Source organism: Myotis brandtii, unplaced genomic scaffold (assembly GCF_000412655.1).
Source record: "Myotis brandtii unplaced genomic scaffold, ASM41265v1 scaffold46, whole genome shotgun sequence".
Taxonomy (NCBI): domain Eukaryota; kingdom Metazoa; phylum Chordata; class Mammalia; order Chiroptera; family Vespertilionidae; genus Myotis; species Myotis brandtii.
In genome coordinates this window covers 6951285-6975453 of record NW_005367587.1, presented here as the reverse complement: position 1 = coordinate 6975453, position 24169 = coordinate 6951285, and the positions used below count along the sequence as shown (strand labels likewise).

At 38.5% G+C, this 24169-nt stretch overlaps 1 protein-coding gene across 2 annotated transcripts in view; it reads right to left on the bottom strand.

Annotated features, from left to right (window-relative positions):
- Positions 1 to 2078: 2078 nt before the first annotated feature.
- SLC15A2 (solute carrier family 15 (oligopeptide transporter), member 2) overlaps positions 2079 to 24169 on the bottom strand; it is a 30420-nt gene continuing 8329 nt past the window's right edge. Inside the window, exons 4-22 of one of the 2 annotated variants that reach the window (XM_005875372.2) lie at positions 23777 to 23869; positions 22561 to 22660; positions 20358 to 20448; positions 20042 to 20119; positions 14516 to 14598; positions 13515 to 13601; positions 13247 to 13336; positions 13111 to 13155; positions 11614 to 11646; positions 10800 to 10888; positions 9576 to 9657; positions 8643 to 8777; positions 7765 to 7929; positions 7563 to 7609; positions 5798 to 5908; positions 5069 to 5165; positions 4356 to 4502; positions 3648 to 3752; positions 2079 to 3311 (exon numbers count right to left, since the gene is read on the bottom strand). In XM_005875372.2, coding sequence (XP_005875434.1) covers positions 3135 to 3311; positions 3648 to 3752; positions 4356 to 4502; positions 5069 to 5165; positions 5798 to 5908; positions 7563 to 7609; positions 7765 to 7929; positions 8643 to 8777; positions 9576 to 9657; positions 10800 to 10888; positions 11614 to 11646; positions 13111 to 13155; positions 13247 to 13336; positions 13515 to 13601; positions 14516 to 14598; positions 20042 to 20119; positions 20358 to 20448; positions 22561 to 22660; positions 23777 to 23869 — 1855 coding nt within the window. In that variant the 3' untranslated portion in view covers positions 2079 to 3134. The other variant, XM_005875371.2, reaches the window with a different exon arrangement.

Genomic DNA, 24169 nt, shown 5'->3' with positions numbered 1-24169 from the left:
CCTTTGTCTCAATTCTAAATTCTTGAGGAACTCTGATGGACCCACTTTGCCAGAGTCCACCCTTGGTCCAAACTCTAAGGATGACAGGGTTACTTAGTATCTAGGACTTCCCCTTTTCTGGGTTGTGGCTAGAGATTTTCTCTAAGAGAAGGATTTGAGTAGGGAGGATCCAGTCCTATTATAGTGTTCTTCTTGCTCTTCCTCAATATGCCATTACTTCTTTAAGGCCTTTGCACTCTCTATAGTCTTGACAGTCAGTCAAGGTAAGTGAGTTAAGTTTGCACACAGGTAAGGTAGGTTATTCATCTTTGTTTTTCCAGTACCTAACTTAGTGGATGGTATATAGTAGAACTCACATGAGTATTTGGATAAACAATAGCTCTCTTAAAAAACTGGAGATGTTAGCCAGTCACATGGTTAGAATATAAGCCTTCATTGTGATGTAGTTGCCCCAAACATCTAATGTTACCTGTATTAATAGATGTGTATTCTTTGGAGAAAGGCTGATCCTAGTTCTTCTAGTCATACCACTTCTGGAATGTTGTATTTGGCTCTAGGTATCACATATTAAGAGGGATTCAGATCTACTGGTGCATTTCAGACAAAAGATATTTTTCAGAAGAGGAAACACAGGGTAGTGCAAGGAGAGACTATGGCCTGTGAGGAGCAGCTTAAGAAACTGAGAATCTTTAGCCTGATGAATACTTTTTTTTTTCTTCTTTGTTTTTGTACCAATACCATATCATGCTAATTACTATAATGTTATGGTATGTCATTCTACATTTTAGTGTGAGGAGCAGCTTAAGAAACTGAGAATCTTTAGCCTGATGAATACTTTTTTTTTTCTTCTTTGTTTTTGTACCAATACCATATCATGCTAATTACTATAATGTTATGGTATGTCATTCTATTACATTTTAGATTCAACTTAAGTTTTGTAAAACTATGGTGAGATTGTTTTTGTTGTTAATTCTCACCCTAGGATATTTTTCTATTGATTTTTTAAAGAGAGTGCCAGGGAGGGGGAAATACAGGGAGAAACATCGATGTGAGAGAGACACATCCTGCATGTGCCAGGACCAGGGCCAGGGATAGAACTTGCAAAGGAGGTACATGCCCTTGACCGGATCGAACCTAGGACCCTTCAGTCAACAAGCCTGATGAATACTTACTTGATGATTGGGGAGGAGAGGTGAAAGCTCTCGACAAATAGCAAACAGTCTGCAACGTGAAAGAGGGGGTTACGCTTATTCTTGTGAGCTAGAAAGAAAAGAACCAAGGTGGGAGGCGGTTTTAGAGAAGAAGCTGTAGTTGGGTATATGTAAGAATTCCCTAAACTAGTGTTCTGCAGAACACTACACCATGTTAGGCTATACAAAGTGTTTTTACTGCAGGATTTCTCAGAATCTTTAATATACAAATGTTAAGAAAAAGATATAATATGCCCCATTCCCCAAATATATTTGTCTATACAAACTTTTATTCACCGAGCACTGTTAACATCTCTTCAAACAATATTTCATTGACCAGATTGAGTTAAAGCTGCTCTGGTTCACATCAAGACACAGCATCTGGGGAAACTGGGTGGTGTGCTGTCACTTCAGTACTTCTGAAACCTTGGTCACTAAAACTAAAGTATATGATGTTTGGGAAACTGGAGCAACTTCTCTTACTTGGTATGTTTACAGTGTGAGATGCAACCCAGTTCTAAATGACAATAATGGAGCAAAACCAATGAAAATGAGGCTCTCTCGTACAGTGGTTCTGAACTTTTTTCCCTAGCAATACATCATAATGACATTCCCATTACTGTCCAAGGATTCATTTATTGTGTGCAAGGTAATGTTTCTCACCTTTTCATTGACACAGAAACAAACAAACAAAAAACCCTCAGATTGTTCTAGGATCCTCATATGGAACCATTCCCCTCCATTTGAGCATCACCATTTTAGAAACTCAAAACTATAGTATTAATATAACTTTTTAATAAGAAAGAAATTCCCAGGCCTAAGTGAAAAAATGGTATTTAAAAATTGTGAGGAAAGTAAGATAAGAAAAATTATCAAAATGAAGCCACTTAAATTGGGGGAAAAGGAGACATATGTAAAACTTTAGACAAAAAAAATCTAAAAAAATGAAGCCACTTATTTGAGGCTGAAGGGAATAAAACAAAAAAGGAAGATGGATTCATAAAAAGATTGCTGTTATTAAATATTTGTTGCAATAAGTAAGACATGATGTAATAATGAGAAAATGCTGACCCAACAACATTGAAAGGACAGGGTTTCAAAATTATAATTAGTGTCTATACAACTGTTCACAGGACATAAGCCAGAGCTGAAGCATTGTAGTCACTAAGAAGAATGTGCACTACAGAAGAGGGATTCATCAGGATTTTCACAATTTATACCCATTCCTGTTTCCCAGAACCAGATGTACCAGTGTGTATTATCTTTAATTTGATTTCCAAAGATCTATCAGTGCTGAGAAAGGGATGTTTGGGTTGGTAGATAACATAGTGTAATTATAAGAAAGATGTATCTTCTCCTGTGTTAATAAAATGTCAGTCTGTTATTCTGTACTGAAAAATTTACTAAGGTTTTATCAAACTTGGATAGTTGATAAGCCAGACCCTAGACCAGATCACACCAGATATACCAATTCTTGAGGTCCTTGTGAATAATTCAATTGCATTGCTAATGAAGAAACTTGAAATACCATTTCTCTCTTATTCTGCAATTTTGCCCCTAAATCAGCACCTCAAAAAGTTGGGTCTTCTGTTCTAAATAGCAGGTAAAGGAATTCCCACATAATTTTGCATACACACAGAGACAAATCTCAATTATACATCTGTGTTTTCTTGGCCATTTGGAGACCCAGGCCAGTTTCACCAACACAACACATGGTTTACTGAGTTCACTGATAAATGGGAAGACATAGAGTCTCGGGGCCTCACTCTTTAACGGACTGGAAAATACAGAACTGCCTCTATCATGGGAGAAAAGTGGAGGAGACCAGCTCATATATGATGCCACCTCACTCCCCTAACCAAATGGAAGGAAAAAATGCTTGAAGTTCAGTGATGGCCAAGACCAGAGTCAGGAATCTGGAACTGGGCAGAGTCCCAGGAGTCATTAGAGCTTTGTGTTCTTGGTCTCCAGGTTTATTGTGTTCTCTTGGATATGGGGAATCTTCTTAGCTGCTGGTTCCTGAATATCCTCTGACTTTAGAGGAACATAGTAGTAGCCCATGATGGAGAAGATCAGGCAGACCAGCAGCAGGAGACAGGAAAACAAAGTGAATTCGACCCACTGCAGGAAGAAATATATATAAGAAAAAAATATGGTGAAATCTAAAACTAAAGGGATCTTCAAAGGGTGAGAACGGAGGAGCAGATTGACCCAGGCTCGCCATTTAGACAGAGGTTGGCTAGGAGAAGACTGGGCTCACTCACCTTTTCTCACATGGGTATATGGTGGACATTACTGATACTTACATATGTCTATTTTTCTAGCAAGGTCTGTGTGCGTCCAACTCATCTGTCATGGGGAATGTGGAAGACAGAGGGATGGAGGAGGAGGAAAAAGAGGAATTTGAAGGGGAAACCTTGGGTAGATTACAAGCTCCTCTTTCTCTTGGATCCATACCTGTACCAGGTTGCTGAACTGTGCCACAGTAAGCACAATGAAATTGCCAACTCCAATTGTCAACAACCAGGCTGCCTGGAGTACAGATTTCATGCTAGAGGGAGCCTAGAGAGGACACAAGTTTGTCAGTAAACGAAATCCCTACACTACTCTCATGCCCCATGCATCTATCCAGAAAACTTCTTCCACAAAAGTTTCCAGATCAACTTTTTCCACTGAGTTCAGCTATCACATTGACTCAAGGGATATTAATTATGTTAATAGTAATAACAGAATGGAGCTCTTATTAATCAAATATTTTAACTCATATTATATAATCTTCATTACAACCCTAAGAGATAAGTTCTATTAATATTCTTATTTTATACATAAAAAATAACACTAGAGAAATTATTATTCACTTGCTCAAGATTACACAAAGGGTTGTGCGGCCAAAATTTGAACATAGGCAGTTTGACTCCACAGCCCTTATTCTTAATTTTTAAGTATCTTTTCCTAGATATCAAATACCATAGACTACTATGCTGCACTTCCATGATCATGGGAATCAAGATGACTCTCTGTTTAGGATCATGTATAAGGAATCTAAAGCCAAAATATATGAAGGTCTTGGCCAGGTCACATATCTATTTCAGGCAGTGCCAGGAAAATAATTCACCATCTTCTAAGCCCTATCTCCACCTCCATTTCCCACCTGCAAAAACCTACCTGAGAATAAGAAAATTCAAGTCCTGTGACAGAGAACATGACCTCCCCAGCTGTCACCAGCACATATTGTGGTAGCTGCCATGCAATGGATATTTTGTTGGCCGGAATGTCTTCTGTCTTCCAAGCCTGGGGACCCTGATGGGTGCTCTTAGTGAGGGAAAGAAGAAATTGGTTTGTCAGTAGTCCCAAGTAAATATTCCTTACCTACAGCATTCTATGATCTTATGTCCATCCCATCTTTATATTTTTATCCTTTTACTACCTTCAAGAGATTGAACAATATCTACAGTTTCAGGGTTTTTTTTTGAAATTTCTTTTGGTAACACTGCACTCACTAGCCTGACTTAGGATATTGACATTAATATAGTCCTTAAATGGCAAAATATTTTGTTATTATATGTCAAAATGACAAATAATCTTTGTTTTCTTAGGGCCATAATGAGACTGAAGGAGACCATGTCACCTCATAGCAATGACTCAAGATAAATTAGTTCTTCCATTTTCCCAGATCCTGTGCCTGCTACCAATGATATCTTTTTATGTCCCATATGGAGACCTCAGAAATAAAGTCACTAGAATCTATCATCTTACACTAGAAATAAGTATGTGATCCTATCTTGCTACAAAACCTTCTTCTTTGGATTCCAGGATAGACACAGACATAGATACAGCTACATGGTAGGAGAGTGCAGGGGTAGCCATGAGCTACTTACATTAGTAATAACAAACAGATAAGCTGCACCAAAGTTTAGTAGACCCAAATTCAGCGAAAAGTCATCATCTTCTGTTTTACAATGTACTGCAGAGTATCTGGAACAGGAGGAGGTTAGGTTAGAATAAACATCACAGCTTAGAAAAGCACCCCCATTATCACAAGAAAGAGTGATCTCATCTCTTTATTGATGGTGAATCGAGCAGCAAAACCACCCATTTCTCTTAAAGAGAGAATTCTCAAGGAGTAAATTATTTTCATGCCAGATTTTTCTGCCCCTGGTCTGAGCCCCTTAATATCTGTCTGGTATCTTTTTTTTTAACTTAAACCTGAATAAAGAAGGCACAAATCATCTTTTATGGACACCAGGCTCTTAAGTCTTATTAATTTTTCTCAGCATAAAACGGTGAACCCAAAAGGATAAGCCTGAAGTACTGATGTGCCAGTAGGCAACACCAAAGGATAGAAGTGGGAGTCCATAATAAACTTTGCAAACCTCCCAGAGATGGGCCTTTTTAACTTCATAGCAATCATGATCTCAATATACCTGTGTAGAGAAAGGTGAGACTAAGGGAAGGAGGCAAGGGTCAAAAAAGAGCTGGAGTCTGTGTATACTCAAGATTAGCCAAGATATACCCACTACCTTGATATACTGCCACCTATATGCAAAGAAAGCATTTTAAAATTTGTTGATAAAAGTAAAATGTTCAAAGGTAATGAGTGTACTTACTCTCCTGTTTGTACAGTTCTGTAAGCAGACACACCATAGTCTTCACCAACATTAAGTGAGATATCTGTACCCAGGTTGATGTTGACCTCTTTATGCAAAGTGTTAAGGAACCTAAGGGTAGAGACATGGTTACAGATCAGACAAAGCTTCCCAAGCAACAACACATGATAAAAGGGTAAGGGGCTTTTCCTTTTGTTTGCCATTATATCCCAGTGCCTAGAACAGTGCCTGGTACATAAAAGGTACATCATGTGTATTGTTAACTGAACAAATGAATCAACTCAAATGTAAAAAATATCAGTGGTCTTCTTAGCTGTCCCTAACGTTCTCATTCCTAAGGGAATAGCTTTCTATCTGCCATACCCTCACCTGATTTCTAGCTGGATGGACACTATCCCATGGCAGTCTGAGTTTCCTCCCTAATCCAGCTTAGGTGCATCCACTACCTTTCCCTCTTATGATGGTGGGGTTCACCAACTGCTACTCCATTAAGAAAAATGATTATATAAATATATACCAGTATGCTCAAACCTCAGAGGGAAGGTAAGGGAGGGTGGGGGTAAGGGGGAGATATCAACCAAAGGACTTGTATGCATGCATATAAGCATAACCAATGAACACAGACACCAGGGGAGTGGGGGGGGGGGAATGGGGGGAATAAGGACACATATGTAATACCTTAATCAATAAAGAAAAAAAACCTGATACTTTATCTTCTTATAAATGATTTGACTTATGCAAACTCAGACTCCCAGCCCATAATAGATCCATCATTATTATGGAGTCTGCAGACAATCCTGGACCCTTCTAGAATGATCTTTTTAATCTTCTGAACCTAGGCCTCTAAGTATGGGTTTGGGGTACATTTTTATTTTGATAGCTTGTGCTTTTGTCTTTGGCCCATGGAATACAAAGGGCAGTTCCCTCTAGAATCCTTAAGTTGACTCCTGGACTTTTTAAATAATCCTGCGCTAATCTAGAAGTTTCTCCTTCCATCCCTTCTGAAAGTTCCTGTGGCTCTCCAACCCAGGAAAGTCCTATCAACTTTTAACAACAACTACCTACTAGTAATCTTGATGGCCATACGCATGTGCATCTGTCCATTTCTTGTCAGATTCCTGCCACAGAAAGCAGGTGACCTCTTCAGTGCCCCAGCTCTGAAACTGTCCCAGGCTGTCTGACAAGACCTTCAGACTTTTCTGAATTCACAACCAAGTCTTTTGACTCCAAATGTATCACCTACTACACCAAGATGCCTCTATGAGTTTAAAATAAAAACTATACTTCTGAATTCACAACCAAGTCTTTTGACTCCAAATGTATCTCCTTTACTACACCAAGATGCCTCTATAAGTTTAAAAACTATACTTTAAAAACACAGTAAAAATAGAAGCTCAACTACCAACAATGAAGCATTTTTTGCTTACTTCTAACTTTCTCTCTGGTCATCAGAGAGGGGAAAGTACTGAGTTATTTTCCTGAGAACAAGATAAGTGGATAAAATTCGGTATAGGAAATGCTTGCATCAGAGCACAGGAGACATACACAGACACAGGGTCATCTTTGAATGCCACATGGGAAAGCAAGCCTATCTGCTCTGTGTCCTGGAAAATGCCTTCTGACACCCATGCCCCTGACATCCTAGGAGAGAATCCCTGCACAAGACAAGTAGAATGTTAGGCCTCATTATCCGAAGCCCCACAGATCAGAAGAGGCCCAAGATTCATGAGAACAGAGTGGCCTGGGATTTCCTTGACATCCAAACCTCACGGCTGTCATCCCATTGGTTGTTATGTTTTCTGCATCCTTCACCTTAAATAAAGGAAAGTAAAAATCAGTTACAGCTGACAACAGGGAACCAATAATCAGAAAAATTTATCATTAGGCATATCCTTGGTAAGCTATTAATGAGCCAGTCATCACACTCTAAGATAACAATTTGTAACCAAGACCACTCATCAACTTACCATCATGCTGGAAATACTTTCCCCATCTTCTCGAATGATCAGACTGTACCACTTCTTCTCCTCCACAGAATGCTCAGTGTAGACAGACAAATTGTGATATTTCAGGTGAAAGCGAAAATCCTGGCTTTTTGTCTTCAGGTGAAGTTTGGAATAGTGTGGCATTTTCTGTAGAATGAAAAACCTGTCACACTCACCTTCTACCCCATTTTGGACATCATAATCCCATAGCTTCCCATGCGAGTAACCTCAACATTATCTGTTAAGCTAGTAATTCCATTTTTGTGAATACAGTGGGGCCTTGACTTACGAGTTTTTCGAGACACGAGCCGTCTCTCGGCCGATTTTTTGCTTTGAGTTGTGAGCTAAACTTCGGGTTACGAGCCAGCTTCAGATATCCCACTGCTAGTTGGCACAGCGAACGTCACAGTGAACGCCACAACATCAGCCCAGCATCACGTGTCTCACTCGTTCACTTTAAGATTTGACATACGAGTAATTTGAGTTACAAGCTCCGTCACGGAATGAATTAAACTCGTAAGTCAAGGCCCCACTGTATACCATAGGAGTAATTAGAGGGATGCATAAATATTCGTGAGTAAGGATATTCATCATAGGATTTACATATTATAATACAATTACAATAACTTCTATTTTAAAATTATTGCCATTTTACAGATGCTTAAACTGAAGTTTAGAGATAAAATAACTTGTTCAGGGTCTTGTAGCTAGGGAGTGACAGAACTGGAAATTGGACTGGGGCAGTTTGACTTCACAAATGCATGCTCCACAAATGCATAATGTAGTTAGCCACTATATTATGCTGCTGCTTTGGTGCATAATCAGAATGTGTTTCTAATTCTTTCAAGTCCATATCTCACCTGAAAAGATCTGATGGACTCTGGCAACAAAGAATTGTTGTCATCTCCCACCACTGTCACCTTCACCTCATCATCTGCCAGATTCAAGACTTGTAGGAAAATCTCTTGGGGACCTGGCTGGGGTGGAGCCATTTCCTTAGGACAGAGAACACATGTTAGAATCACTAATAAACAACCCTGTGGATACAAGGAGAACAGATATCTCAGTCCTATCTCTGACAGCCTAGTCCCATGGTCGACAAACTGCGGCTCGCGAGCCACATGCGGCTCTTTGGCCCCTTGAGTGTGGCTCTTCCTAAGCCTTAGGAGTACCCTAATTAAGTTAATAACAATGTACCTACCTATATAGTTTAAGTTTAAAAAATTTGGCTCTCAAAAGAAATTTCAATAGTTGTACTGTTGATATTTGGCTCTGTTGACTAATGAGTTTGCCGACCACTGGCCTAGTCCATCTAATCAGGACAACATAGTTTTCTCCCACTAAAGACCATTTGGCTTAGGAAACTCTGAAGTCAGTCTAGAGGGGGAAACACCAGCTCAGTGCAGCAAGCACAGGTGTCAGGTAACAACCTTCATACTTTTTGACTCAGCTGTGGCCTCGTACATCATTCCCCAATAGTGGCCATTCAATCTGTCAAAGGGTATAGGTGTAAGTATCTGGCAAGGTATCATATAAGCTTGTGTTTCCAAAAAGATGGCTGGATACCTTGATATAAGTGTTTGGAAATTCCTTGACAATATATTCTGAATTACTCAGGTGGGAGCTGAGCCTCCTTTTCATTGCTGCTCTACCTCTGTACCTACTCATTTGTCACAAATATGAGTTATGCACCTTCTTTAAAACAGGTACTGTGCTAGGTCCCAGGGAATCAGAAGAGTGAACAAGATAGATAAGGTCCTGTACTCATGGAGCTTAAAAATGATTGAACTCACATTAATTTTTGTCTCTACAACTGCCACAACTGCAAATGCCAGGCACGCTAGGATCATACCAACAGCCATTTTTCTAAGCGATCTGCAGAGAAGAGGGAGAGACATTTATATCTAAACTTTAGAGTTTAATGGATAAAATTCACCCCACCCCCCCACCCCCCGGCCTACCATTAAAGACCTTTCCTGATTTGGCCCCAATTACTTTCCAAAGTATTTCCTAGAACTCCCCTTCACACATCTTTTCTTCTCCCTTTACTTGAGTCGCACTGAATGGTTCTTTGTAATACACCACATTCCCCACATCTATCTTTGTTTATGTTTTTTCTATCCATCACGTCATAATAACAAGAAGAATAGTATGTAGTCAGATTAACTGAACATTCACCATATGCCAGGCGCTATATATTATTACTTCATTTTCCTCTTGTTCAGAAGTTTTTCTTGACCCTGGCAGCAGACTTCTCTACACTTCCCTGGCACTTTGCTCCCTTATTAGGGCAGCTAACGTATTTTACCTCGTGTAATAATTATATGTGCACACGTTCCACCTCCTTATTAAACAGTAAACCTCTTGAGGGCAAGATTTGTGCTTTTACATTTGCATGGCTTGTTGCTGAACCCACTTCAATGAATGAGTAAATGATAAAAGGCCATTTGAATCTGGTAAAGTGGTCATTAAATGGAAATTGCTATTAAATCGGGAATTAAGAGGCTTAAAACACTCCTCTGTCAAACTTATCAAAGAATAACAACCACTTCTATGGGAGAAAGCAGTAAATAGGGACAATTCTACCCCCACTCTTACCAGGTCCCCTTACTTGTTTTATAGGGACAATAGGAGATTTAAAGGGATTCATTGTCATCAAAGGCTTTAGACTCCTTTGAAGAGGCAACATTCAAGAACAAAGCAATAAGTTGGTTTAGGAGGCCACTCTCACATACTCTTGAGTTTCCATGAAACTTAGACATACCCCTTCAACATTGCACAGTTCAGACAGCAGTAATGGCTTAGACTCCCTACAATAAGAATTAATTCGTTCTAATTCCCATCCTCTGCTATTCATGATGTGTAGTCTAACGTGGGTAAATAGAACCAGAAAAAAAATTATAAAACCAAAACAAATCATCACTAGGTAGAAAACTACTGACATTGAATCTTTATCAAACGGGGCAAAGATTGGGTCAGAGTCAGTCTGGAGGAATACAGGCATAATGAGCACTTACGAGAAGTTGATTCCACACTTGGAGACCAGAGGATAAATGACAAGGTCAAACAATGGGATGAAGATAAGAACCAGAAGGGGATTTAGTACCTGCAATACCATAGTAAAGAAGATTAGGTACAAGTGTTCTCCTATCATAAGTGTGAGCATGTGCTCTCATTTGCTTTTGTGCCTCCTTTCTCACATCCAAAGACACTTTTCTCATACAAAGTACGAAATGATTCCATATCTCTTAGTCTCTCTACACCTAAGACTCTATTTCCCTTGCATAGCACCTTAGTTTCCAGATATCCCAAGGAACTAGTTTCACTCTGAACCTGTTTTTCTGTCAATCAATTTGGTGTTCCCGTTTTCACTTGTCATGTCCATTTCCACAGCCCAAAGGAAAATGTCAAGGCCAGAAGAAATGGAAGGAAGAATTGGGGATTCTTGAACAAAGAGTTAAAAAAGAAAAAAAAAAGAACTAAGAGTCACCAATGAACAGAGATTTTGACTTCGTTGCTCATACAACAAAGCCTTCTACTTTCGTTGACAACATTTCCATTATACTGTGCCAGGGATAAAAGTCCAATGCTTATACGTTTCCTGTGAGCTCAAAACTTACTCTCCCTGGAGTTGGTCAGGAGCTACTTACTTAACAGAAGATGTAAAAGAGAAGTGTGGAGCTTAAGGAGAATATGTTCATCCCTATGCTTAGCACTCTTCAGCATACAAGGGAAAATAACATCAAATTATGGTTGGCAATCCTAATACTACAGGTAGAGGTATAAATGAGGAAAGAAATAAGTCCCCATGACTACAAAGAAGTGTCCTACCTGCATCTGGTCCGGCTGAAGCACAATAAAACCCTGAAATATTATAATAAATTAAATTTACAGGTGGCTAAAGACAAGAAAAGCCTAAATCAACAATCTTGGTAATTAACAGGCAATAAACATACAGTGGGGCCTTGACTTACGAGTTTAATTCGTTCCGTGACGGAGCTCTTAACTCAAATTACTCATATGTCAAATCATAAAGTGAACGAGTGAGACACGTGATGCTGGGCTGATGTTGTGGCATTCACTGTGACGTTCGCTGCGCCAACTAGCAGTGGGATATCTGAAGCTGGCTCGTAACCCGAATTTTAGCTCGCAACTCAAAGCAAAAAATTGGCCGAGAGACTGCTTGTATCTGGAAAAACTCGTTAGTCGGGACACTCGTAAGTCAAGGCCCCACTGTACTAGTAAGTTAAAATTCACCAGGTCTTTGGTTCAGCCATTATCATGCTTGTAAGGATATGTGGGCTGAACAGACTGTTAATGGCTTCAGGCTATGTTTGCTGAAGGCAGATGCCCTAAGGCAGAATATTCTTTTCTATGTACTATACTTTCCTTAACCTCGGAGAGAATAGTCAGTGTGTTTTTATTCATCTCAGTAACTGCAGTCACAGGTAGTAATTATGTGAAGGACAAGCTATCTGGTTTAGGGTAAAGATTCCCACTGATACACAGAGTTCTCCAGGGGGTCAACAGGAGGGCAATCATGGTAAATCCTGGACAACCAGAGGAAGGAAAAAGGTAAACTTATATTTGACAGGCTGCAAAGAGGCTAGCTAATAAGACCCTACCCTCTTCACAACTGTGATGGCAGAAAAATAAGACAATAATCTAGAAAGTGAAATGATTGAGAGCAGAGATGGAACTTTATGTGAGTTTGCCAAAGAATGGAGGTTGGAAAAAGAGATAAAAATGCTTACAACTTTCCCAATTTTTTCATATCCATGTACAAAATATTCCATGTGCAGATCCTCTGCTGTGAATCTTGACTGGGATGGGGCCAGTCGTGTACTAGCACCATTAAACCTGTCTCTGCTGTCGGGTTGGAAAAAGAGATAAAAATGCTTACAACTTTCCCAATTTTTCCATATCCATGTACAAAATATTCCATGTGCAGATCCTTTGCTGTGAATCTTGACTGGGATGGGGCCAGTGTACTAGCACCATTAAACCTGTCTCTGCTGTGCGGGGCAGGCATAGATGGAAGAAAGCCATCACTATCCCAGGTCTGTATACCTTTGCTGTCCTCTCAATACTTCCTTGTACACATTTAAACCTTTCCCATCCTTCTGTTCCTGGTTTCTAAAGGTAAAACTCTGGTTTTTATTTCTAGACTAGATTTCTTTATTTTGCCTACTCAGTATTTGCATGCTAAAGGCACCTGTCTTATGACCTTAAGTCCATTTTCAGGCAAAAGCACAAAGAAATTAATTTTTCCCAAGTATGGATTATAAAGAAAATAAAAGACTTCTCTGGAAAATCTCTTCCACTCACCAAATTCCTGTTCATCCTGGTGGCTTGCAAGGTCCATCGTGAGCCCTAGGGCAGACAGATGCCGTTGGGAGAAATCCCTTTTCTGTGAGAGGGTAAAGGCTGGAAGAGGGGAGGCTTTCAAAAGAAGTATTCTTACCTGCTGTTCCAGAAGGGCCCAGAACATGGGCAATGGGATATAGAGGAATAGTATCCTGGTCAGTGCCTTCACATCCATAATGAGCTGCTTCTGCAACACAAGGGAAAGGAGGAACAGGCTAACTGGGTAGACAGTTTTCACGGTTTTCATCTAGATATAGCCCAGAACAGTAAGAGAAGAGGTTAAGTGCCGCAGGAGGGAATTGGTTTGGGTATTAGGAGAGATGTTACAGAGATATTTATAAGATATTTCTGAAACTCCAACTTACTGGGTATTTCTCAGCTGCCCAGTCCAGCCAGTGCTGTCGCTTTGGAATGTCCCCAGAACGGTTCTTGAAACGGTTGGAAAGAGCGAACTAGGGCAGAGCATAGACCTCAGAGGAGAGACAAAAAGAAACCTTCCCCTGCCTTTTTCTTTTTTTTAATTTTTTTTATTGATTAAGTTATTACATATGTGTCCTTATCCTCACATTACCCCCCATCCCCCCTCCCCACTCATGCCCTCACCCCCCTGTTGGCTGTGTCCATTGGTTAGGCCTATATGCTTGCATATAAGTCCTCCCCTGCCTTTTTCAAGTCATCATCCCTTCTCTGAAACAGACATACTTCAAGTGACTTATTCCGATGCTTTGATTTAATCAGACATTAAATTTCAAAATATTTCAGATATAATTTTATTTATCCTTATGCCTTTTAAAAATTTAATTTAATTTCCATCACCATTTATTCTCCCTATACCCTTTTCCACCTCCACCCTCCTCCACCCCACAGCCACCACACTGTTGTTCATGTCAATGAGTTTTTTCTCTCTTTTTTCTCTTTTTTGCTCAATCCCTCCACCCCACCCCCACTCTCCCCCACTGCCAACAGCTGTCATCCTGCTCTGATTGCTTATTTCACTTAGCATAACGTTCTCCAGGTCCATCCATACTGTCACAAAGGGTAACATTTTCTTCTTTTTTACGGCTGAGTAGTATTACATTTTGTAAATGTACCATTGCTGTTTTATCCACTCATCTACTGATGGACACTTATAACTATATTTCAGAAGATTTTTTCCAATTTAAAAAATGATTATGTTTTTCTTTTTTACTTAGAAGTTAAGTAGGGGAACAGAGGAAGACTTATTAATTTCACTTTGCCAAAAGGCACAGATGTAGAACAGAGGTCACTGAGAAAAATGTAGATCTGTGTTTGAAGGTCTCTATGCTCAGCATGGCATCTCTTTGTCTTTGATTGAAAAAGGCAGGTAAACAATTCATGGACTTACCCAGATACATTTGATAACTTGAGTCACTATGTTTCCTTCTGGAGGTGTTTTTTTGTACATTTTGCTTCCCATTGCAAACACAACTGCAGTTGATACACAAACAAGATTCTTAGCTTCTCATTCAGCACATTCAGTACCCAAGGCTAAGGACAGACTGCTAATGTGTAGGAGTGACTGGCAGATCATCTCGTCAAGGGAGGAACCTCACTTAACACTTCCTGACTTAAGAGTTATAAAAGTTGTTAAAAGAATTAAATGGCCATTTGTTAAAAGAGATATCTGTTAAGACTTTTCTGAAATCACAAAAATGAAAGTCATCTTTGAGTTCTCACTCTTCTTTCTCCATCTCCACATCTGATATGTTACCAGCTTTCATTGATCCTCTTGCTTCAGTCGGCCGCCTCTTTTGCTACAACTCTTATTTAGGAACTCACAGCTTCTACCCTGGGTTATTAAAATGGCCATCATCTAGTTCCTCACTCCCTGGTCTATTCTTCCCCTATCTGATGCCAAATTAAAACTTTCTTTTCAGGACCTACCTAATAAACCCAACCCCCTGGCATGAAATACCATCCCAAATTAATTATTGTTTTGATGGTTATTACTAACTATCTATTGAAGGCGTTTATTCTTATATGTAAAGTGTTAAGCATTTTACATACATGAACTGATTTAACCTGACAAAATATGTACTACTCTCTCCACTTTACATACAAAGAAATAGAAGATTAAAGAAATTAAGCACCAGGTACAAGGTTAGAAAGCTAGAAATTGCCAGAAACTACACTTTAGACCTGAGGCCTGTCTGATTCAAAAATCTATGCTCTTAAACATCAGAAATCTTCTCATTCACTCCTTCTTGCATTAAACCTTGTGCTAGATAGTACTAGGAATAAAGTTTAAAAAAAAATTAAATACGTGGCCTCTGTCCACAACGTAGCTCACCTCAGCTTACCATTTCCCACTTTATATTTCATTACAGAGAGTAATGCTCTAACCACTATTCATCATTCCTACAAAAAATTATCTTCTGTACTATTTCTGTTCTTAAGCTTATTCTTTTCCCTTAATCTACATCTTCATTCTTTAAGCACATCTCCTCAGCTAATTGTGGACACATTTTATTTTCTTACTTTTCCTTATACTTTCCAAATAATCAGCAATGAGCTGATAATACTTTTATAATTATAAAGTGCTTTTGATTCAAGTCTATTAAATTTAGCTAAAATCAATGGGGAGACTCCAGCTTAGATGTACTTTCCTCCCCAAGGGATTTTCCTGCTTCAGCAAGATGTCCCTCTAGCTGATCATTTACCAAAGATGCCTTTTCAGTAGCATTTTCCAATATCCTTACACACGAGAATGCCTAAATCACCTTAATTTCACTGACCTTAACTGTTTAATTTCTCCATTCCTCTCTGTCAGATTCACTCTAACCACCTTTTCTTTACTCATCCTCAGTTTCCCCAATGCTCCTCCAAACAGTACTCTTTACCAACTATAACCTTCTTATTGTTGATAGAAAAAAAATGGTTCAGGAAAAGAATGCTAATTCTGGGAGACAAATGGGCAAATAAAGAGGTATCTAGACAAGAGGAAGATCTTGGATAGGGAATAAACTGCCCCTGAAGCTGAGAATGATCCTAGAAAGAGGCTGGGAAGCTCAGGAATTCTGATCTCAATAGTGACATTGGAATGATGAAAGGAAGGCCAGGTAACCAACTCAAAAAGGTCACATTTAAATTTCAAGGCTACTTCTGAAGAAGATGAGTAGGGACCTTGAGTTTCTAGTATCTTCTCCTTGTTGATGTAAGAAATGTTCAAATCTGTAGGGAATTGTATAAGTTCATTTGAGCCAAACTGATGACAATGCCAGGAAGCAAGACTTCTAATGCTCTGGGGAATGATAGTCATGTGGTTTCTTATACACATTTGGAGTTAAGAAGGGGACATAAAGAATCTTACATAAAGATGGAAAAAGCAAGGTGGGGATTGGATTACAGGATAGTTAGCAAGATTATGTGCTCCTCTGAGGGTGGTTACACCTTTGAGGGGTCTGGAAAAGAGGCATTTCAAAGTTGTATTAACCTAGATGTACAAAAACAATGGACAGGGCTTGTGGAAGGCAAAGATAACATTTTTACTAAAGCAGTTATATGCCTGGCCAGTTAGGAATTTATGACCAGATGACTCTGGGAGGTTACTTTCAGTCACTGAACATGTCAGATTTATTATAGAACCCCTTTTCATCATATCCTGATGATGTTGCCTCTTACATCATGAAAATGGAAACTCCCCCCATCTTCCTGCCATCAAACCTATTAATTCCTGTATCCACACCCATCTTCTCCTTCCTCCAGGTATGTGAAGGTAATGTTCTTCCTCCTGTACAAAGGTAATTCTGCCATGTGTGCTTTCATACTGATTTTATTATCTTCAACTTGCATCTTCAACCTCTTTCTCTAAGGGAGTCTTCCCAATAATATTCAAGCATGCTTCATACCATCTCTTGACTCCATGTTACCTTTCAGCTATAAATACTGTTTTCCCTTTCCTACTTAAAATATTATATATATATTATAATATATATCAGGGGTCCTCAAACTTTTTAAACAGGGGGCCAGTCCACTGTCCCTCAGACCGTTGGAGGGCTGGACTATAGTTTAAAAAAAAACTATGAACAAATTCCTATGCACACAGCGGTGGCAAAAACACCCGGCGGGCCGGATAAATGTTTTCGGCGGGCCACATGTGGCCCGCAGGCCGTAGTTTGAGGACTCCTGATATATATATATATGTATTTCAGAGAGGAATGGAGAGGGAGAGAGAGATAGAAACATCAATGATGAGAGAAAATCATTGATCAGCTGCCTCCTGCATGCCCCCCACTGGGGATCCAGCCTGCAACTCAGGCATGTGCCCTGATTATGAATTGAACCATAACCTCCTGGTTCATAGGTCAATGCTCAACCACTGAGCCATGCCAGCAAGGCCTCTCTTTCCTACTTCTTATTCACTTCCCAATCTTTTCCAATTAATCTTAAATCTCCACCAATCTACCATAACTGATGTCATCAAATTAATGACCTTCTTGTTGCTATATTTACTGGACATTTTTTACCTTAACTCAATTTCCCACTCAGTGACATTTGTCACAGAATGATTTCCTTTCTTCTTAAAACCTCCTTGGTATCCAGGAGAGCGCTACTGCCACTTTGGCCATTCCTTTTTAGTCTCATTTGTGAGCCCTTCCTCTTTGCCTATCTTTTAAATGCTGGTGTTCCTCGGGGTTTTATCCTAGCCTTCTTTTTGCCTTATTCTTATTATCTTTTAGTTATTTTCACTATTTTCATGGCTTAATTACTATCCTTATACTCATAGCTCCAGATATTTCTCTACAACCCAACATTTATTCTGAGCTCTAAACCTGTACTTCCAAATAACTGCTTGGAACTCTATATGTTCCAAGATATCTAAAATATAACATATTCAAAACTAAATTTATTGGTATTGCCCCCAAACCTGTTCTCCCTCATTATCTTAGTCAATAACCCCACTCTCCACCCAGCTGCTCAAAGTCAGAACCCTCACTTCACATATTTAATCAATTAAGTTTTATCAGTTCTACCAAGTGAGACAAGGTGAGCTGAGTGAGGCACTCACCTTGAGCACAAAATTTAATGAAGTGCCAAAATTTTAGTGCTCAAGATAAATAGTATTCTTCACTCACCTTTAACCCACCCTTTGCCCACATTATAGTTACTGAAAAATAAAAATCTAACAATTATTCCTTTGTTCAAAATCTTTTTGTAGCTCTCCACTTTTCTCTCCTGGTAAAGTTCTAATTCTTTAATTGCTTAAAGGCCTTTCATTATCTGGTTTCTGTCTATTTCTCTTCTTTATTTTTCTCATTTATGCTCCAGGCAATCTGAATTCTTTTAATATCTTTGAATATGTCATACTAACTCTCACTTCCTTGTCTTACAGATACCATGTCCTATTTCTGTTTCACTTCCAATCTCTTCTTTGATTAATTGCTGTTAATTCTTTAGTTCTCCCCTTAGATGTCATTTCTTTAGGCAAACTTTTTTTGACCCTCAAAGTCTTAGTCAGACATCCCTCTTCTGTGTTCCTATAGCTTTTTATATACTTCCCCAGTTGTTACACTGACCATACTGTTTTGTTTGCTTGTTTGTTTCCTTCTTCCTGCTGGACTATATAAGTTTTTTGAAAGCATGAACTGTAGTTGTCTCATGCACCAATGTGACCCCAATATCTAGCACAGAATCTGACATATAATAGGTGCATTAAATAAATGATTGTTGAATGAATAAATTTTCAAACATTGATTAAATTATAGTGAAAGGCCAGAAGATTAAGTTATTTATTCGTGCCAAGAAAAGTGAAGCAGCTGACTAATAATCATAGCTATACTTGTTTAGCATTTCATAATTTATTTTTAAAATTTCCTTTGCAGCATCTCTTTTGGTCTCATAATTACTCTATGTAAATATCATTATTATTCAATAATCCAGAGAAGGAGACATAGTTCTAATCACTGGCAAACCAGGAAACTATTTGGGAAAATGTTTGGCTTAAAAGGGAGAAGGAAGCAGGGAATGTATTATCATAGCTCTCCCAGAGAACACATGCATTTCGCTGGAATTGGAATTGGAATCTGAGTGCTACTATTAGCCACCTCCTGCTAGAAAATAATCACACTGAACATTGTGAGTCTCTGGGCTCTTTTTCCTCTATTGAGTTCTTTATGTGTTTTGACTGGACGTCTTCCAAGGGGGTGTTACCCAAAGGCTCAGAGTGAGAACAGGTTTCCAGGTCAATGATTAGAAACAATTATGTCCAAATTTCTCATTAGATGGCATAAACTAAGCAGCCCCTTTCCTCTTCCATTACTGGGTTCTTGGTGGTAAAGAGAATGCCACTTGATCTAAGTTGCAGGAGTCCCCACCTACTTATCTAACTCCTCTTATTCTCTTTGCTCCTCATATTCTCAGTGCTCCTTGGGAGAACTGCAGAGCAGGGCAGAAACTGCTAAACCTAGAAGTGACTTTATAAGTCCCAAAGAATTCAAATGTATCTTTCAATTACCAGATGAAATAAACTAGTTTGAGAGAAAGGATTATCTTCCTTGCTTCCCCACATATTTTAGTGTAGAGAGTACACATTAGAATGACCTAGATATTTTTAAAAGTATAGATGCTCAGGCCCTATTCCACAGAGAAACTAATTTAATTGGATCTACATCAAGCCCATGGCTCAGTTATTTTTTTTTAAAAGCTCTCTAGGAATCCTCATATTAGTTGTATAACCTTGAGCACTTTTTTAAAAAAGGTTTTTGACTTTAGTGAATTTATCTCCAATGTTTAGGAGAAACCCCTACAATAACACCTACCTAAAAGAGTTAGTCTGAGGGGTGGGTAAAATCATTTGTGTAAAGTGCTTACATGATGCCTTACGTTGGCAGACATCAGTGATTATTAGTTTCCTTGGCACCACTGGACTTACCAAGAGCTATCACCATAAGCAATCCCGGAACTCCAAAAGCCAGTGCATAGCAGTCTCCCCCGAAACACTGCACATCTCCTAAAGAAAAAAAAAAGTAAGCCTGAATCTTGAGTCCTTGATGTTCTGCAAGCTCAAGTTTTTCAGGTTGTAGGCGTAGACATCCAAAATCTTTCTTTGGGGTCAGACAAATCAAGATTGAAAGAGATTATCTCAGGTTTTCAAGCCCTTATAAGAGGGTGAACAGCAGGAAGTCTTGGACAGATTTTTGTCTGGCTGAGTAAAGCTTTATAGAGGGCCCCTCTGAAAAGATTCTAACCTCTTAGCATGGGTGTGACAAAGGTAGAAATCAAGCTCCCTGCATTGATGGAGAGGTAGAAGACTGAGAAGTATCTAGTCCGTTCCTCTTCCTGAAACAAAAGGAAATATTATCAGTTCAATATAACTCTTAGCTGCACTCTACACAATCAATGTTCAGATTCAGCTGGAAGTACATATACAGAGACAGATTCAGATACTGCCTCCCCGGTATCTGAATATTATATTAGATATTTTAAAATATACCTGGCTCACCACATACAAACATTTACCCATCTTTCAAACCTTAGTTTAAACACGCATCTTTAACATTCTTTTACCCCTTTACCATACCAAAAATAATCATCCTGTATAATATGCCACTACTGTACTCTATATATACCTATTATAATATATATTTTTTTATTAAATGTCTGTTTCTTTCAGTAGGTTGTGAGTTCTTTTAGGACAGAAATCATGTGTTACTCATTTCTGTAATCCCCGCTGTCTTCCATAATACCTGCATATATTACAGACTAAATAGATATTTATTGACCAAATTAAGCAAATGATTGACTGAGTTAGAGAAAATATTTTGTGGAATGTGTGGTAGGAATAGGATTAGAACATCGGACGGCGAAGTAAACTGCTGATCAAGTAATTTACCTAGTGCTTATGGGAAGTCTGCCAGAGAGTATAAAAGGAAGTCCATGGTCTTAGAGGTGGCTGATGGAAACTTGGAGATTGGTTTGTCCTATGATTAAATATCTTTGTGGAACAGTTACCAAATGAAGCAATTTTCAAATAAAGTTGCTAATGCTTTATTCATTCATTGCGTACGGCTGTGTTTCATTTTGCCACCCAGATCTTTTCCTGACACAGAACAATCTGTCCTTCCCATTTTCTATTTTACAGTGTGTTTCACTTCTTCTTCTGCTCCCTATTTAAACCTTATTTCACACACATATTTGTATAGTTCATAGTGTAAAGAATCCCACTTGCCAAAGTTTTATTATTTCTCCAAATTATGAACTCTGGACACCAGACATATAAAGAATACAAAATGATCGCTAAATGGTCTGAAGGATAAAAGACCATTTGAGTTAAGACCACAGGAAGACAAGACACAGAGAGACACCAGAGAGAAAAAAACTAGAAGCATGATAAATAGCTATAGAAGAGGGAATATATACATGAAGACAGACCAAAAAAAAAAAAAAAACTGAGAGCAAAAAACAAAGCCAGAAAATTCAGCTAATCTAAGAATAGACAGTTTCCCTTGCCCAGTTCTCACTACTTCCTCATACAAGATCAATTTTACTTCTTTTATACTGTTCCCCCCCCCCACCACCACCACCATTGACAATGTAAAGTATTTAGGAAAAGAGAGAATGATCATCCATACCAGTGATTTTCAACCTTTTTCATCTCATGGCACACATAAACTAATCACTAAAATTCTGCAGCACACCAAAAAACACATTTTTTTTTTTACCAATCTGACACTCACAAAAAAATAGATATAATTTTGATTCATTCACACCAGATGACTATTGTTGTGTTGGCTGTTGTCATTTTTTTATTTGACAATCTAAAGGAAAAGAGGTCAGTACTCCTGAGTAAATAGTCAGGTATTGCATGTTCATAAAATTATTGTGGCACACTGGCTGAAAATCCCTGATCTAGACAAGTTCATCTATAGAAACTCATTCTGCTTGGTCATTTTGCCCTTTCATAGAATCTCAAAGTTAGAGATACTTAAATCACCTTTACACTACTCATCCCCTCCCATTCCCAAAGTGCTTACAACATTTTTTTTCCTAAATGCTTCAAGTGAGAGTAAATTCACTACTTCAAACTCTATTTGAAGTTTTTCCTTCTTTCAAGCAAAAAGCTAGTTTCCTATAGCTTTCACTCATTGGCCTCACCTGACATTTGTCCAAAATCTATAGAAAGCTATAATATTTTTCATTCTTCTTAAAGCTAAATATTTCCATTTCCCTCAACCTTTCTTCATAAGATGTGTCTTTTTCAGGACATCTACCACCCTGGTCACTTTCCTTTGAACATTTTTCAGTTTTTCTCTCTATTAATGACCCATACCCAGAATGGAACATAACTCCTCAGATATCATCTCACCAATGTTGGCAAATGGCTACCTGCCAGGTACCTCTTTTAACATCTGCTCTGCAGTCTTGGAAATACAGGATTAACAGGACTCTTACATGTGTTTTTTCAAACTGGTCTCCACCAAAAGCTGCCACACAGGGTTTGATACCTCCTGTTCCCAAAGCTATTAGACTCAGGCCGACCAATGATAGGACTCTGAAATGGAGAGGTGAGGACACTAACCATATTAATATTAAACACAACAGTAAAAACTGAATATAGGGCTACAGGAGGAAAAAAAGTATACATGTAAAGATCCCTTTACATTTCTAACCTGTGAGCACTCTCCATCTGCCTTCACTCCCAGGAAAGACTTGGGGGTACTTAAGAGCTTTGTGACCCTTGAGCCTCTGCCAGGAAGTATTTATTGCATGGGAGGATTTTGTCCCTGACATTTCCATTTATCCCTTGTGTACAACAAATAGAAGTAGATACTCAAGCAACTTCAAAATTAAAGCTCTGGTTATCATATCAATTTTGTCTTAGTCAAAGAGACACTTCAATAGAAAGACCTTATGAACCCTTATCCCACATACCATTACTGAACACAAAACAAAATGTTAAAATCCATCATAATTATTAGAAGTGTCATTGATTTTTGGAGGGACACCAATAAGGAGGTATCTAATAATTACTAAATTTCAAACAAAATTCTTAACTCACTGGATAAATACATGTATAAGCACATTATAAACATGAATACATGTGTCCTGGTTCTTGAACAGCTGTAATCCTCTTTGGTGACTGAACCATCAGACATAAAAAGCTATCAAATACTTCTTGCCCCATAAACATCAGTAGCTTTGGTAAAAATGGATAGAGCAACTGCGATATATGCAACTAAATATAAATGGAAAATATCCAAGCTTTGAATATGACTTCTACAATGCATTATAAGAAAATGTTACAGACATTTTTTTTAACCCTGGTAAAGTACAGATGCATGAATGGATGAATAAGTGAGGGAATATGGAGGACAAAATAGTTTTAATGATTGCCTTCAAGCATACGATGAGTTTTTATGAAGAGGATACCAACTAGGCATTATAAAAGTCCCCAAATATTTAATAAAAACAAATGAGTTCAGATAAAGTATGAAAGAGTTCAACTTGTAAATAACTTCTTCTTAACCAATTTGGTAATAAAACAACAGTTGGCTGTAAAATAAAGGGATAGCTCTGGTAAGAAAATAAAAAATAATCTGTAATACAAGTATAAGAGGTTTACCTAATGGAAGAAGAATGGTCCAGTTTATTCCATGATTTTACTCACGTGTGTACAATGTGTCCCCCCAGTATTGGTAAGGCACCCAAGGACTTGATCACATGGCCAAGTACATACACCAAAGATAGATACATAATTGTCCTGTTGAGAGAGTTAAATTAGTCATTCCAAACAGAATTCAGAGACTTAAGTAATACAGACTCAGAGTTCATACTATTCTCAGTGCCAGAATAAATAAAGTGAAAAGAGAAAGGGGTGGAGGAGAAAAAAATTTCCTGAGAAATGCAAATAGAAATAATAATGGTAAATGAAGTAAACAGACTAGAAAAAGAGAGAACTCTTTACCTTGAGTGTTAGAGGTAATGGACATTCCCTTCAAGCTCCTTTCTCATATATGACCTCTCCTCCCCCCTTACTCTTATGTTCTTACTCTACACATAC